The sequence below is a fragment of the Mirounga leonina genome, unplaced genomic scaffold, assembly GCF_011800145.1.
Source record: "Mirounga leonina isolate KUSES-001 unplaced genomic scaffold, KU_Mleo_1.0 Mir_115, whole genome shotgun sequence".
In the NCBI taxonomy this organism is placed as follows: domain Eukaryota; kingdom Metazoa; phylum Chordata; class Mammalia; order Carnivora; family Phocidae; genus Mirounga; species Mirounga leonina.
The window spans coordinates 85113275-85130840 of record NW_023270268.1 but is presented as its reverse complement, the minus strand read 5'-3'; the positions used below and the strand labels follow the sequence as shown (position 1 = coordinate 85130840).

Here is a 17566-nt window from a genome sequence, read left to right as displayed (position 1 = left end):
CGGCCCGTGCGTCTGCCCTCAGTGAGGCGGGGCGCGCGGCGGACGCCCCCGGGCAGGGGCGGGAGTGGTGGAGGGCCGGTGGTTGGCTGTGAAAGGGGCGGTGAGCGAGGTGCTCCGGTCTCAAGGCGAGGCTTGGCCTCCCCAGCAGAGACGGGGGGAAGCGGCGGCGGCAGCGGCGGCCCTTGGGCCGGCTGGTGAGGCGATGGCGGCGCCAGCCCCGGGGCCTGGGGCAGCCTCCGGCGGCGCTGGCTGTAGCGGCGGCGGCGGCGGCGCGGTCGGCGGCTCGGGCTCCGGGTCCGGGTCCGCGGGGGCAGGGGGCCGGCTGCCCAGCCGGGTGCTGGAATTGGTGTTCTCCTACCTGGAGCTGTCCGAGCTGAGGAACTGCGCCCTGGTGTGCAAGCACTGGTACCGCTGCCTGCACGGTGATGAGAACAGCGAGGTGTGGCGGAGCCTTTGCGCCCGCAGCCTGGCAGAAGAGGCTCTGCGCACGGACATCCTCTGCAACCTGCCCAGCTACAAGGCTAAGGTGAGGGAGCCCCGGGCCACGCCGCTGCCCCCAGTCCCGCTTCTCTGCGCCGCTCTCAGTCTCAGTGCTTCTCATCTAAGCTCTGAGTCAGACGTCTCACCTCACCATCCCGCCTTTGCACGGCTGCAGTCAGTACCTTACCTACCTCACCTCCCCCCTCCGTAAAGATCCTCTTCTCTTTCAAGTTCTGCTCCTTAACCCACCCCACTTCCGAGATGCACTTTTTAAAGGACCAGATAGTTTGCAATTCCTGGTTTCCACCACTCATTCCACTTTCCACAGTCTTCTCCCAAAAAGATAGACCCCCCCCACCTCCCCATTATTGTACCTTTCAATACTCTTACCCTGTTTTTTATTAGATCATCTCAGCTGCCTTAACACCGGCTTAGTTTCTAAGATCTTTGCTTTCATCCCACATTCACCTCACCTTTTCCAGGCTCTGATTTTTAACTGTTTTTCCCCCCCTATTTTCTCCTAAGTTCTCTAATTCCCTCCATTATGTTTCAGGCTTATAAGTGAGTGTGGTCCTAGACATTCTGCTAACTTTCAAGATACAGGCTTTAATAGAACATTCCCCACTTCCCCCATGGGCACCACTTAACCATCCTAATGCTGCCTTGTGCCACTATTATTGGCTACTTCCCTGCCAACTTTTTCATAGTTCCACCTTGGTGGTGTGCCTCTTCTGTTTCATTTGTCATCTAACGTGCTGATTGCAGTTTTGCTGCCTTTTTGCCTCCTAGATTCTTGGGCATATTCCTGCCTTCTTCATATACAGATAAAACTGTCAAGTAACAGGTAATGGTAAGGTTGAGAAGATTCTTCAGGCAATATAAACAAAGGCCTGAAGCTTGAATTCAGTTGGATGGATAACAGCTATTCAGTATAGCAGTCACTGGGAGCATATATGAGAGAGGATGAAGTCTGCCCTAGAATGTGGTAAACATAAAAAAATACATTAATAACTAAAAAGGGTAGATACCCTTTTTCAAACTGGACTGCCAAGGAGGGGAGTCAGAGTAAGAAGTAAATTTGTTTTTCCATGTGAAATAGATTTAAAATTTATTCTTCTGTAACAAAGGAGGTTTTAGTTTAATATGGTAAGGAATATTGCCATTATCTATGTCAATTATTAAATTTTCTATTAAGTGAAGTAACATGTTAATTTACTAGGACAGTATTTGTACATGGTGGATGCTCAGTGGATACTAGTTGTAATTTATGTAGTAGAGCGCAGAACATTGCAGTTTTGTCCTGCTTTGCCTAAAAACAGGTAGTCTTCATACATTTTATTTAGTTTTAATTTTTTTATAAAGTTTATTGTTTTTACTTATTTTCATCTGAGAACTTTTTGTAATTGGTCTGTAATAGATACATTTACATGAGTAAAGATTCATATAACAATATGTGTTAGGTAATGTGTTCATGTGAGTCAACATGCAAAAGAAGGAAAATAATATCAGCAAAATGTCTTCCTTTTGCCCTTGTCTGCCAGCCACCCAGTTTAGTTTCCCTTCTTGGAGGCAACCTGTGTTACCTGTTTCTTTTGTATCCTTCCAGAGATATTTTAGGTTCCTTAGGTTTTTAACACTTTATATGTCTTTCTACCACACGCATGATAGGTATTGTAAACTTATACTAATCATATGTTCTTTCAGATGTTGCAGAACTTTTCTTGAATGTCTTGAGAATAAAAAGATCAATTCAAAAGAAGTCAGATAGCCTAGTAGAAAGTCTTCAGTCAAGTAGAGGAGAAGAAAAATGTATAGAAATAACTAACACATGATAGAAATTGCTCCTGTTAGAGATATTATAAATAGTATATACTGGAAGTATATATATTCACACACACTAGAATTTCAGTGAAAGGAGAGATGTACAAGTTAAGTGGAGGCTTGGAGAAGGTTTGAGGTTAGGGTTATATTTGAGCTGAATTTTAAAGATAGGGAGGATTTGAACATTTTACTAAGAAGAAATACCCTGAGCAAATGCAAGACAAGAGTAAAGCAAAGGCTTTGTATAGCATATATTTTTATTTTAAAAAATGTGAGTGCCAGGCACTGTGCTCAGTTTTGCAAATGCAATGGTAAATAAAAACAGACACAAAATTCGAATGGATGCCTTGCTTATAGAGCTTACAGTTTGGTGGGGGCGGGGATAGATATTAATCAAATAATCACAGTTATAAAATTGCATCTGTGGTAGGTACTATGAAGGAGAGGTGCACAGTACTCTGAATGTCAGTAATGGAGGATTTGACCAAGGTAGGGAGGTCAAGGAAGGCTTTCTCTAAGGATATAGTACATGAAGTAAAACCTGAACAGTAAGGCTAAGGGGAGAGAAAAGAGCCTTCCAGGAGGGAACTTGATGAGTATGACGGATAGAAAACACATCAGTGTGGCTGGATCATAGAGAGCAAAGGTGAGACAGGTTTGAGAGAAGATGGAAGAGGTGGACTGATGCCAAACTATAGGGAAGCCATTTTGAATTGTAAGCAAGAGGGGGTTAGGAGTGTGGGGATTGGTGGTGTGATTTTTTTTTTTTGCATTTTTAAGAGGTTATTTCTGACTTCGGTATAGAGAACAGATTGGAGGAGGACCTTAGAAATATGGGTAGATCAGTTAGGAAGTGGGTAGTGTAGGAGATGGGGAAGAAATTTAGGAAAGATTTAGGAAGTAAAATCTACAGGACTTGGCAATAGATTTCAAATAGATTTGAAATAGCGGTGAGGGAGAGGGAGGTGCTAAGAATGACTCCTAGATATCGCACTTATATAATGGAAATCACCTGGGCTGGATTTAGGAGGAATAGCCGTGAATAAAATTTTGGTAGAGTAGAATTTACAGTGTTTTTGAGACATCCGAGAGATTTCAGATGGGCAGCTCTTAAGAGTTTGGAGCGTAGAGGAAAGGCTAAAGATATAAAAGGGTCTAGTGAGATTGAATTGAAGAAGTGGGGAATATGTAAAGGTAAGTTGAAACTAGATATATCATGGATGTTCTTGGCTTATAGGCTTCATTGTATAGTTTGGGCTTTGTTCTACCATCGTAAATCATAGACTTTTTTTTTTTTTTAAAGATTTTATTTATTTATTTGAGACAGAGAGAATGAGAGGGAGGAGGGTCAGAGGGAGAAGCAGACTCCCTGCCGAGCAGGGAGCCCGATGCGGGACTCGATCCCAGGACTCCAGGATCATGACCTGAGCCGAAGGCAGTCGCTTAACCAACTGAGCCACCCAGGTGCCCCAATCATAGACGTTTGAACAGAGGAGTGACAAATAAGAGTTGTGCGGCCATAACATGAATTGGACAGAGCAGGGCTTAGTACATATGCCAGAGGTACTTAAGACCTGAACAAATATGTAGGGGAGAGAAGAGGATGTCTGGGAGAGCTATAGCAGAGAACAAATTCACACAGGTGGACAGCTGACTGGGAGTGAATGAGATGAAGAAAGTCTAGATAGGATTTCCAAGGAGGCTGTGTAACTAAGAGGAGGATGGGAACAGGCATGGGATAGCATAAAACTGGAAAGTATTGTTGCCAGTCTATTTAGGATTTGTCTTCCTCTTAAAAGTTCATATTTTATATGTCATCAAGGAACTTCAATTATTTCAGTCATACTTAGCATCTAATTATAACATATTCTCTAATTTTTAGATCTAGATCCTAAAGTAGGTCTTAAAGTTGTTTGTTATAATGTAAAATTTATTTATTTATTTTTTTAAATTTTATTATGTTATGTTAGTCACCATACAATACATCATTGGTTTTTGATGTGGTGATCCACGATCCATTGTTTTCGTATAACACCCAGGGCTCCATGCAGTACGTGCCCTCCTTAATACCCATCACTGGGCTAACCCATCCCCCCTCCCCCCTCCCCTCTAAAACCCTGTTTGTTTCTCAGGTCCATAGTCTCTCATGGTTCATCTCTCCCTCCAATTCCCCCTGCCCATTTTTCCCTTCCTTCTCCTAATGTCCTCTATGTTATTCCTTATGTTCCACAAATAAGTGAAACCATATGATAATTGACTTTCTCTGCTTGATTTATTTCACTTAGCATAATCTCCTCCAGTCCCATCCATGTTGATGTAAAAGTTGGGTATTCATCCTTTCTGATGGCTGAGTAATATTCCATTGTATATATGGACCACATCTTCTTTATCCATATTCATCTGTTGAAGGGCATCTCGGCTCTTTCCACAGTTTGGCTATTGGGGACATTGCCGCTATAAACATTGGGGTGCATATGGCCCTTCTTTTCACTACATCTGTGTCTTTGGGGTAAATACCCAGTAGTGCAATTGCTGGGTCATAGGGTAGCTCTATTTTTAAATTTTTGAGGAACCTCCACACTGTTTTCCAAAGTGGCTGTACCAACTTGCATTCCCACCAACAGTGTAAGAGGGTTCCCCTTTCTCCACAACCTCTCCAACATTTGTTGTTTCTTTCCCTGTCCATTTTTGCCATATAATGTAAAATTTAGATTGTGCATGAGACTGTGAGACAGGAACTATAGATTGTTTTTATTTATTAATTTGCATATTTTTCCATTTCTTTTTTTTTTTTTTTTAAGATTTTTTATTTATTTCACAGTGAGAGACACAGCGAGAGAGGGAACACAAGCAGGGGAAGTGGGAGAGGGAGAACCAGGCTTGCCGCTGAGCAGGGAGCCCAATGTGGGGCTCGATCCCAGGACCCTGGGATCGTGACCCGAGCTGAAGGCAGACGCCTAACAACTGAGGCACCCAGGCACCCCTATTTTTTCCATTTCATCTGAATTTTTCAGATGAAAAACTATCTTAAAGATAAGGATATAAATAAAAGAAAAATTATCAAAAAATTATTGAAAAGATAAGGACACTTAATCACAATGTCAATATCAATGAAGTATAAAGAAATTAACAATAATTCCTTAATGTAAATGATACAGTGTTCAAATTTCCAATTGTTTCATAAATGTCAAATGTTATAGTCTTATTTTTCAGTTTAATCAAGATCTATATAAGGTTCTCATGGCAAACAGTTGATATATCTCTTAAGGCTATTTTAGCCAACAAATTCAGCCTCCATCTCCCCTAACTCCCATTCCCGCCAACTTATCTGTTGAAGAAACCAAGTTGTTTACCTTGTTTCCCTCAGTCTGGACTTTGCAGATTTCATTCCCATAGTGTTCCTTAACATGCCCTTCTGTTCTAGACTGAGAGAAGTTTGATCAGTTTAGTTAAGATTAGTGTTGTTGTTGTTGTTCTTGTTGTTTTTCAATATATTTTCTACTAGAATCAAGTGGTTGGGTTGGATACAGACTTTTTTTTTATTTAAGATTTTATTCATTTATTTGTCAGAGAGAGAGAGAGCGTGAACCAGCAGGGGGAGCGGCAGGCAGAGGGAGAGGCAGGCTCCCCGCTGAGGAAGGAGCCAGATGTGGGACTCTATCCCAGGACCCTGGGATCATCATGACCTGAGCCGAAGGCAGACGCTTAACCAACTGAGCCACCCAGGCATCCTGGGTTGGATACAGACTTAAATGTTGTTTGGTGCCAACTATGATGGATAAGAATTTAGGAGAGAGAAATTGGGGATTGGGTGGTTCTGGTTAGACCACCTTCATAGAGGGGCGCCTGGGTGGCTCAGTCGTTAAGTGTCTGCCTTCGGCTCAGGTCATGATCTCAGGGTCCTGGGATCGAGCCCCGCATCAGGCTCCCTGCTAGGCGGGAAGCCTGCTTCTCCCTCTCCCAGTCCCCCTGCTTGTGCTCTCTCTTTCACTGTGTCTCTCTCTGTCAAATAAATAAATACAATATTTAAAAAAAAAAAAAAAGGCTACCTTCATAGAGATGGCAAGACTAGATCTGGTCTTAGAGGATATAGGATATGTTGGAGGAGGAAAGCAGGTGTATTACAGACAGGGAGAATGACATGAAGTTAGAAAGGGAAGTAGGAAGAACCAGACCTGGAGGGCTTTGAAAGCCAGAAAGAATAATTCACAGTCGATATGGTAGTTAGTATGGAACCATCAAAGGTTATTGAACTGGGATGAAATGTAATAGAGGTGCTCTTTTAGAAAGATAGGTCTGGAAAGGATTTAGGTAGAGAGTTGAGGACTGAGTTCTGGAGAGTTTTAGGGGGCAGAAGTAGGATGGTCACCAGAAAAGAGTACGGTGAAGAAAGATCAGTCCAGAGTAATAGGAAGAAGTCATAGAAGTTTGAAGAAGAGGCTGGCAACAGTGTCTTTGTGACAAAGAGAAGAAGGATAGAGAAAAAACAGTTGGTAGTTACAAGAATTGGGGAATAGACATAGGTAAGTATTAGTTAAATATTTTTTAATGAAGATTTTATAAAGTATTTTGTATTTTAGTTGTTAAACCCTCTTGAGTCTTTTAATACTTAATATTTTGGGTACATTTTACTCCCCCATTTAATCTTATGTTCTGATTTTTTTATGTGCTTAAAAGTAGGAACAAATAGGAAAAAATTTAGAAATACTTCAGTATTACAGCCGTCTAAATCAAGCAGGGGTTTTGTTTGTTTGTTTTTGTCTGTGCTCTGCAGTGCAACAGTGAAGCAGTGAGGTACTGGCTAATAATAACTGAACACTGGATGAAGGGATACCTGACTTCTCTTTGGAGTTCTTGCTCTAACTAGATGTTGACTTTTAGGTCCATGTCCTCATCCCTGTGTTGCACTAGGTCCCTTTGAGGCCCTTCCTAATGCTGAAATCTATGATTCTGGAGTTGGTGGCTCAGGTTAACTAAAGCAATAGGCCCCCAGTCTTTGGCTTCTTTGAGGTAGTTTGAATAAAGAAGGAATTTTCAGAAAATATACAAATCAAGCACTTTATTTTTTCTCCCTCCCCCAAATCAAAAACTTTAAATTATTAAAGCATGAGAAGTGTTTACTATTTGTGCAGAGTAGAGATTTTAGTACTGTATTTTGGAAGCTTAAAAAACTGGTTAGTGAAGGTCAACTAATCTGTCCTATCAATGGTGGCTGCTCTTAATGACTATCTCTTTATAAACTCTAGTGTTTGAAATTAGATGCTATCTACGGAGTTATTTGATTTGGTAAAATGAGAGTGGTGCTGTCTCAATGTATGAGTAATAACTAGCAAGAAAGCTGAGGATCTAACATAATTTGTGGTTATTAAAATTTTTCATAAACTTTAGAGCTGCTATGACTAAGTTCTCTATTAAAATATTTTTTATGGCAGCATTGCCAACATGAAAACTATACATCCCTTAACTTTTTGATATAAAAATACTAAATATAAACAAGACTAGAGAAAATAGTTTAAGGAACCTCCCAAACCTGTCACCAAGCTTTACCAGTGATTAATTCATGGACAGTCTAGTTTCACGTTTACCCCACCCGCTTTCCTACTCCAGCCCTGGATATTTCAAAGCAATTCTGAGGTCATGTCATCCGTAAACATTTCAGTACTATCTCTAAAATATAAGGATTCTTGTGTATATCTTTTGATATTTTAAGAAATGGATTTAGAGAAATAACTACAGTTGAGAATTTTGATCAATGAAGATCAGTAATGAAACAATGTGACTTAAACTTATAGTTCTCACTTTATTGTTTAAAAACATGGAGCATAAAGGCCTACAATTTGGTACTTTTTTTTTTTAGGAGAGAGCACACATGAGTAGGGGTGGGGTGGGGAAGGGGCAGAGGGAGGGGAAGAGAGAGAATCTAAACAGTCTCCACCCCCAGCATGGAGCCCAACCCAGGGCTCAATCTCACGACCCTGAGATCAAGAGTTGGATGCTTACCTGACTGAGCCACCCAGGTGCCCCTAAAGTTTGGGTACTTTTTAATGTTTAAGAAAAATCAAATTTCTATTTCTTTGGTCTGTTTTTCATCTTTTCAGGTACGTGCTTTCCAACATGCCTTCAGCACTAATGACTGCTCCAGGAATGTCTACATTAAGAAAAATGGCTTTACTTTACATCGAAACCCCATTGCTCAGAGTACTGATGGTGCAAGGACCAAGATTGGTTTCAGTGAGGGCCGCCATGCATGGGAAGTGTGGTGGGAAGGCCCTCTGGGCACTGTGGCAGTGATTGGAATTGCCACAAAACGGGCCCCCATGCAGTGCCAAGGTTATGTGGCATTACTGGGTAGTGATGACCAGAGCTGGGGCTGGAATCTGGTGGACAATAATCTACTACATAATGGAGAAGTCAATGGTAGTTTTCCACAATGCAACAATGCACCAAAATATCAGGTGAGAAACTGGGTATTTTCTCAGTTGTGGGCCTTTGTTAAATCATGCCTTGACTTGTTTTAAATTTACAGAGTTTTATATAGCAGCTTTATATGTCTTTTGGTAATTAAAAATAAATAGTGTAACTGGCCTTTCTTTGCTACTCTAATAATCTTTTAGTATTTCCATATTTGTTTCCTGATACATATTTGATTTTGAGCAATCTGTCTTTGCCCTAAATTGGGAGTTGGCAAACTTTTTTCTGTACAGGGTGGGTAGTAAATACTTCAGGCCTTGCGGTCCATGTGGTCTCTGTCACAGCTATTCAATTTTGTTGTTATAGTACAAAAACAGCCATAGATGTTATGTAAATGAGTGAGCATAACTGTGTTCCAGTAAAGCCTTATTTATGGTCTGCAGGCAAGATTTGGCCCAACGACCATAGTTTCCCAGCTTGTGCTCTAGATTGTCATCTTTCCTATATCATGGCACATCCAAATCGACTTTTTCTAGACTTCTTACTCCCACAAATGCACTGTGCACATGCACACACATACCCTCTGCTATTCATTAATCTGTGGATTAATGAATCCTCCAAAGCTTCTGGAGGTGTCAGCGATTTCTATAAGACAGGCAAATTCAGGCAAACTACTGCATTTTTTTATTCTTTTCATCTTAGCTTTATGCCATACTCACTTGATTCTGTGGTCAAAATTATAGTTCCTATTTGTAAAAGTCATATGATTATCATAGAGTCAGCTGAGTTTAAAACACAATAATCTGATAAGAAATTAGAAGTTTTAAGGAATTATAGACTTAAAGACAAGGAGTATTATTAGAGTCATTTCATAATGATAACAGAGTTAATCAGGTAGGGAGACATAACAAGGTAGGGAGATATATGTGTAAACATATATGCACCTAAATAACACAGCTCCAAAACACATGAAGCAGAGACTTACAGAACTGAAAGAAGGAATAGAAAATTAGCAAGTACAGTTGGAGATTTCAGTACTTGTCTGATGCTAATATAGCAACTTCAACTTTCTTATGCTTACTATTGCAAGGTATCTCTTTTTCTCTATTTTTTTACTTTCAATCTGTCTTTGTGTTTAAAATGGGTCTCCTAGAGGGCATATAATTGGGTCTTTTTAGCTAACCCAATCTCATAATCTCTGCCTTTTGAGTGTTTAACCCATTTACATTTATTGTAGTTGTTGGACTGCTTGATGCTGTCATTGTCTTTCTATCACTGAAGCTATGTTCTTGTTTAAAAAAATCTTTTTTCTCTGGGGCTCCTGGGTGGCTCAGTCGTTAAGCATCTGCCTTCAGCTCAGGTCATGATCCCGGGACCCTGGGATCAAGCCCTGCATTGGGCTCCCTGCTCGGCGGGAAGCCTGCTTCTCCCTCTCCCTCTGCTGCTCCCTCTGCTTGTGCTCTCTCTCCCTCTCTCTCTCTCTCTCTCTGTGTCAAATTAATAAAATCTTTAAAAAAAAATCTTTTTTCTCTTTGTTTTTTGGATCAGATAATCGCTCCATCTTCAAGTTCACAGATCCTTTCTTCTTACCTATCAATTCTTCTATTAAGCCAGGCTAGTGAATTTTGGTTATTTTACTCTTCAGCTGTAAAATTGTCATTTGTTCTTTTTTGTAGTTTCCATTTCTCTATTGAGAATCTATGTCCATTTATCAATTTAGATTTTGCTTTAATTCTTTGCACATATTTGTAATAACTACTTTGAAGTCTTTGTCTGCCAAATCCAACATGTAGGCATACTTAGAATCAGTTTCTATTGACTGCTTTTTTTCCCCAGAGTATGAGTTGCACTTTTTCTTTTCATATCCAGTCATTTTTAAATTGAAAATTGGAAATTATAGATAATATGTAGTAGTAATACTGGAATGTTTTGTTTCTAGAAATCACTTTGTTTTTCTGAAAAGTGTAGATGTTCTAGTAGGCAGTTAAGTTGCCTGGATTCTTCAAACTGTAAACTCTGTCTCCCCCATGGTGTACAGCAGCTAGGTCTTTGTCAGTTTTTGGGGGGAAGGGAGTTGGCTTCTAGCTGCTACTTTTCCAGCCTGATTCTGTGGGAATTTCCCCTGTGTCTGTTTAAGACAGTGATCACACAATGATTTGGGTAGTTTATTCTTGGATTTTGGGGCTCATCCTTTTTGTGGTTCTGTTGCTTATGGAGTTCCTCCTCTAAGTTTCCAGTTGTTTTGCCATTTCCCAAGTTTTGCCCTCTGACACCTAAAGCTAGTAAGACTTCTGCTTTCTGCTCCCTGTGCCGTATGCATGCTGTACACTCAATCAAAGGTGAAGCAAACTTGCAAATCTCACCAGGAGTGGTTCTGTCATCTTAGTTTCCATCTTCTTTAAAATAAGGATAAATATTAGGATAGATGGGAGGATTAAGTGAGATAATACAAATAGTCTACGGCCATACCACCCTGAATGCGCCCGATCTCGTCTGATCTCGGAAGCTAAGCAGGGTCGGGCCTGGTTAGTACTTGGATGGGAGATAATACAAATAAACCACAAAATGAATACCCAGCAAAATATTAACTTTTCATGTTTGTTGTTTGTTTTGTTGGTGGCAATAGTGGTGATGGTGATTATGATGTTTTTAGGTCCATAAAATGGGGTGCAAGTTAATCTGTGAGTTGGGCAAAGGGAAGAAAGAAGCAGATGTTTGTAATTGTCCGTGACAGGAAATACAATGAAGGAAAGAAACAACAACAGCAGGAATTAATATAATTGGGAAGTATTAAATTCTGATTTTTGATTGCAAATGTTAGGACTTTCTGCCTCCAATTGTATAGATGAAACAACCTTTTGTAGGTTCATAGTATAAAAATAAAACATCCTTATTTGCTTACTTTTCCATGTGGGAAAAAAGCTGGATATATTGTGCTTCTGCTTTAGTTTAACAATCAGTGCTGCTGTTTTTATAACAAACAAGTGTTTCAGAGCAGTGGCCCATAAAATGACTAATAAGCTTATTCTGCTTCTTTAGAATCTATAGTCAGATTTGGCTCTTCATGATTATATAAGTTCCACAGTATATGTGGAACTGCTTGTGAACTTTAAAGGTTATGTGTTTTTTTATTATAGTAACTTTTTATTGTGATAAAATATGCATAACATTATTGTTTTAACTATTTGTAAGTGTACAACGCAATGGCATTAATACAATGTGTATATCCATCACCACTATCTATACCCAAGACTTTTTCATCTTCCCCAACACAAACTCTGTGCTCTTTAAACAGTAACTTTCCATCTCTCCATTTCTCCAGCCTCTGGTAACTTCTATTCCATTTTCTGACTCTATGATTTGAATATTGCAGGTGCTTTATATAAGTGGAATTATACAGGGGCGCCTGGGTGGCTCAGTTGGTTAAGCGACTGCCTTCGGCTCAGGTCATGATCCTGGAGTCCCGGGATCGAGTCCCGCATCGGGCTCCCTGCTCGGCGGGGAGTCTGCTTCTCCCTCTGACCCTCCTCCCTCTCATGCTGTCTCTCATTCTCTCTCCCTCAAATAAATAAATAAAATCTTTAAAAAAAAAAAAAAGTGGAATTATACAATATTTATATTTTTGTGTCTGGCTTATTTCACTTAGCATACTGTTTTCAAGGATCATCCATGTTGTAGCATGTATCAAAATTATATTTCTTTATATGACTAATATTCTGTTGTAATATAGTGTAATAATTTGAAAAGGTTAGATAGCTTTTTTTTTGGTAAAATGTACCAAGTTACAGATTTTAGTAGTAAACTTCTTAAGAAAAGCCTTTAAATAAAGAGTAAATAAAATCTGGGACCTGTTCAGGGGGAACATTTAAATTTTTGTTATTAAATGTAGATCCCATCTTAAAAAAAAATTTATAGGGGCGCCTGGGTGGCTCAGTTGGTTGGGCGACTGCCTTCGGCTCAGGTCATGATCCTGGAGTCCCGGGATTGAGTCCCACATCGGGCTCCGTGCTCGGCAGGGGGTCTGCTTCTCCCTCTGCCCTCTGCCCTCTTCCCTCTCGTGCTCTCTGTCTCTCATTCTCTCTCTCTCAAATAAATAAATAAAATCTTTAAAAAAAAAAAAATTTATAAAACAAGCACTTGTTATGAAGTTGATGTATGTTGTTTCTTCTAGGTGTTTCTCCCTGACCAGAAAACTTCTCTGATCATTTTTCCAGATAACTTTATATTCTTAATATTTTCTTAATTTCTTAATAATTTCTTTATATTCTTAATATTTTCAACTTGTTGATTTGTATCTTATTTCTTCTAGCTATGCCCTTGGTGAGTTTCCTTCTAACCTTCTTTTGTTGTGTGTTTGCAGATAGGAGAAAGAATTCGCGTCATCTTGGACATGGAAGATAAGACTTTAGCTTTTGAACGTGGATATGAGTTCCTGGGGGTTGCCTTTAGAGGACTTCCAAAGGTCTGCTTATATCCAGCAGTTTCTGCTGTATATGGCAACACAGAAGTGACTTTGGTTTACCTTGGAAAACCTTTGGATGGATGACAGTCGCTTTCTTGGGGTGAAAGACAGAATGGAGGAGATATCTGCTTGTGGAAAGTAGAATCATGAAGTGACAGTGTCATACATGCATGCCCAAGAAACATCCTGAAAAACACACGAAATTGTTAACTGGAGAAGCAACTCTATGGCAGAGCTTATCTTAGTGTTTCCTCTTTGTACTGGGCCAGAAAAATCCTCAGGGTTGCAGTTGGTTGAGTGGGCAGTTGACATATGCATGTTGCAACAGATTTTGTCTCTAAGTTAGCAATGTGTCATTTCCAACTTTTAAGGTGAGATTTTAGAGATGCTATAAAAGGGATAAGATAAGGAAATAGGAAGATTTTTAAGTAGTGTGTTTGTGAAGAAAGACTGATACTGTTTTACAACTGCCTGTTTTTTCTCCAGACCCTTTTTTCCAGCCAGCTTGACTATTAGAAAAGTATGAAACTGGTTGGGTTTTATTTAATATTTTTAATATATTGAGAAGCATGGTCTGCCTGGACTGCACTTCTCTAACAGTGAGATGTAAAATTGTGCAGCTATTTTAAAAGTTGTATATATAATAAGTGTGTAAAAAAACTGTAAAAAAAAAAAACAAAACAGGACAAAGGGGTTGCTTTGTTCTAGTTCAATTTCTTAAAAACCACTACATGGTACAAAATTAGAATAACATTTAGGGAAAATTAGGTAACTACAAAGAAGAGGATTTTAAGAGGAGATGTGTTGTATTGGCTCATTTTTACATTAATTTGGTTTACAGTTTCCATAGCTATTACAGTCTGGTATTTTTTCTTTTAATGATCAAAATTATTGTAAAGACCCCTCAGTGTCCTGGTTTAAGATTGAGGGAAGGCAAATTTTATTTCTAATCATACATAGGTCAGTAGTAATAACAATAATGTGCATCTTATAGTATCTGGTTTTATATTTTGGCCTTTTGAGAAAGTGTCTCATAACAATATAGAACATTGCCATTTGCTCTTACAGGCCTCAAATATGAAAGCGGTTAGTCACAGACCTTTGGAGAAGAATTAATGGCCCTTTTATTTTGTAACTTTATAATGCTGTAGATACTATAATTTTTTTTTAAATTTCATATTGTTTACATCATGGCAACAAATCTAAGCCTCAAACTCTTCATTGGGGTTATCAAGAAAATGTTTACTCACCCATCTGAAACAGTGCCAGCCTGAACCCAGGTTAAGAATGTTCTTAATCTCATTATAGATAATTGCCCCCATGGGACTTGAAATAAAATACCTTGTGCTGAAAATGAAAACTTCAGGTTGGCAATATTTTGAAGGTTTCCTTATAGAAGAGCTTGACATTAATTCCTAATTTGAGTTTTTGACTAATAAATCTAATTTCACTAATACTCTTGAATTAATAATCTAACATACACGAGCTGAGATTTTCTTTTGTTATAAGAGAAACAAACATCATCTTTCTGTATGAAAGTATAAATGTATGTTTTCAGATGCATCTTTGTGATAAGAATTGACTAAGGCAGGTGGTTCTTTGCCTTTCAGCTTATTGCTGTGTGTAATTTTGTTTTAAATCTAATCAAATTAGGGACAGACAGTAAGCAGCTGGCTGGAGTTCTTGGCTTGCTCCTTGAGAGTTAAGATTATCAATACTCTTATGAAGCAGGGGATTTCAGTCATGAACAAAGATTTATTTTTGCCACTTGACAGGTTTACAAATATTTATTGTGTATTTGGTATGTTGCTTACAGTTGAAATCTGTTAAAGATCCTTTTCAATATCCATGTCAAGAAGAAACCTGGAAACCATATTTAATAATAGTACAGAGTGAAATTATATGTTAAATGTGTTAGAGAATGTAGCTGCTACAGAAATTGATTTTTCTTGGTGCAGAACAACTCAATTTGGCAAAGTTTAGAATTTGAAGAAAAGAACTGGTTCAGGATGAAGGTTGATAAATGATAAGACAATAAAGTCCCTTATGTGCTTGGTTTTTTTTTTCAGGGAGTGATATAGCCAATTCCAAGAGCTTTTGCTGAGAGTTTTGTTTATAACTTCTGTTTTGTCTTATTAGTATAATATTCATTTGTAACAAAGTTTTGAAGGTGCTGAATGGAAAACAGAAACACATGGTTATTGCACATTCAACCTAGAATCAAATAATTGCTTAAATATTTAACAACAAGCCATTCTTAAAGACTTAAATTCTCTAATAATGCTATTTGCAAATTTTATAAAATGGAGGTTCATATTTAGAATGAGCATCAGGGGAATGAGGAGCCTTCATTTATAACCTGATATTTTATTACTGGAGACCATTAGTTGTTGTACAGAGAATATTAAACCGTTACAATGTTTAAGGAAAAGGAATCTCTCGTTGGTGCTGAGAGAGCATTCAGGTAGAAGACAGTTGCACCTGAAGGTTAAGTATAAATCATCTAGACCAGTGGTTCTCAAACTTAGCTGTGCTTTGGAGTCATGTGCATTTTGAAAAATATTGATGCTTGGGTCCCATACCCTAAAATTCTGATGTTGGTCTGGGATATGACATGATCATAAGGATTTTTTTGAACTTCCTAGCTGATTTCAGTATGCTGCTAAGGTTGAGTTTTAAATTCACCTTAAGTTTTCTCATCTGCAAAATTAAAAAAAAAAAAAAAATCCTTGCTCCCTCCCTTCACTACCTCACAAGCATATTGAAGAGAAAGGAGAAAATAATAGGAAATACTTGTATGATGGATAAAATGTGTTATTGAAAGACAAAGTAGTATTGGTTGTATTTCAACTAAAACTATGATCAGGAAAGGAAAATGTGTAATTGAATTTATTTTGTTGACTTGGGAAACTGGGAGCATTCTCTTTGGTTCTTAACTTTAGGGAAGCATGCAGATGTGTAAACAAACAATACTATTATTCATACTATGGTCTTCTGTCATACTTGAGATAGGCTGTTTTAATTACCTGGTTCTACATAGGAAAGAAATATTGAGGCTTAAAGTCTGTAATGGCCAATGGCTCATGATTCATTAAAACTTTTCATACAAGGAGTTCTGTGGTTAATATATTATTTCATAGTTACCATTATTTTTTTCATTATCTACTTGAATATTAAGCCATTTATTTCATCTTCATTCTTATGTAAGTTTATAGATTTTATAAAGCACCTGAAGCAAGTTGGTTTTGCCCAATTGAATACTTAAAAGTCATGGCTCAGTGATTAGGCATCTTCTGCCTTTTAGATATGATTTGACCTGGGAAAGAGAGTTGCGAAAATAACAGCCCTAAACCATATAATAGGTATTACAATTAACTTTTGATTTAAGTCTCCAAACTGCTGTTTATATAGACTATAATACTAATATTTTTTGATCTTTTAAAAAAAATAAACAGTTTTGAATAACTAGTAAAGAATTTTAAAGATTACTTTCTGGAAATCAACACCATCATCATCAGGACCCCTCTGAAACCCTCCTGGAAGGAACAGTCCATAACCAATCCAAATAGTACCCTCATAAAGCATTCCTAATTTCTCTAGCTGAATGTAATCTTTTCTTCCTTGAAATTTCCCTATTTTTATATTTATACTTAACTCATGCTATATTACTTTATACCTTATATAAATTTATATTTATTATTTGTTGGTGTCTTATCTCCTCTAAACATCTTAGGACAGGATCTCTGATGGATTCATCTTAATGCCCACATCACCTGAGCCCAATAGGCAGGTGCTCACATATTTGCTGAAGGAACAGAGAATTATGTAGGCAGACTAAAGCTGCTCTGAGGTTACAGACTATAACAAAAGATAGATGAGAAAGAAATTCTGTATCCTGTTGAAGGGAAGCACTAAGGAAAGGGATATAAATCTGAGGCTAATAAGGAAGAAATAATGACTGTGAATGCATTTTAGCCATTCCCCTTTATTCTTAAATATTGATAAACTGATTTAGTTTTTGGTGTAGATTTCTTATTTGTTTAGAATTAAAATTAGAATTCTGTATTTTAATTTTTTTGAAATTCTGTTGTTTTGCTTTAGTTTCTTAATAAAAAGTTAAAACATTAACCACCTGTGATTGATTACATTTAAAACAACTTTTATGTCTATTGGTCGGAAAGGAAAACTGGGGTAGCTTAGTAGCCAATTTGGTGATGGAATTTATGTATGAACTGCATGTCTTTTAATAATGGAATCCACATTTCCCATGTTTAGAATGGAAGGTGAACAGGGAATAGTAATTCACTAGGATCCTGTTCTCCTATCACCTCCACCCCAGGTAGGTTTGATAATGTTTGCCAAGAGTTACAAGAGGCAAGCATGACTGAACAA

The 17566-nt window shown here is 38.3% G+C and overlaps 1 protein-coding gene across 1 annotated transcript; it reads left to right on the top strand.

The window, feature by feature from the left end:
- The first annotated feature begins 50 nt into the window (after nucleotides 1–50).
- Nucleotides 51–17104, top strand: FBXO45 (F-box protein 45). The gene is made up of 3 exons (XM_034999905.1): nucleotides 51–526; nucleotides 8400–8756; nucleotides 13073–17104. Exons 1-3 carry the CDS (start codon nucleotides 203–205, stop codon nucleotides 13256–13258), a joined length of 867 nt encoding a protein of 288 aa, XP_034855796.1. The 5' UTR covers nucleotides 51–202; the 3' UTR covers nucleotides 13259–17104.
- The last annotated feature ends 462 nt before the right edge of the window (nucleotides 17105–17566 follow it).

Excerpts from the sequence above, each read along its gene's own strand:
- FBXO45 (XM_034999905.1), top strand. The coding sequence starts at position 203 with ATGGCGGCGCCAGCCCCGGGGCCTGGGGCAGCCTCCGGCGGCGCTGGC. Across the intron at positions 527-8,399 it reads TGCCCAGCTACAAGGCTAAG|GTACGTGCTTTCCAACATGC; the intron begins GTGAGGGAGCCC and ends TCATCTTTTCAG. Across the intron at positions 8,757-13,072 it reads ACAATGCACCAAAATATCAG|ATAGGAGAAAGAATTCGCGT; the intron begins GTGAGAAACTGG and ends GTGTGTTTGCAG.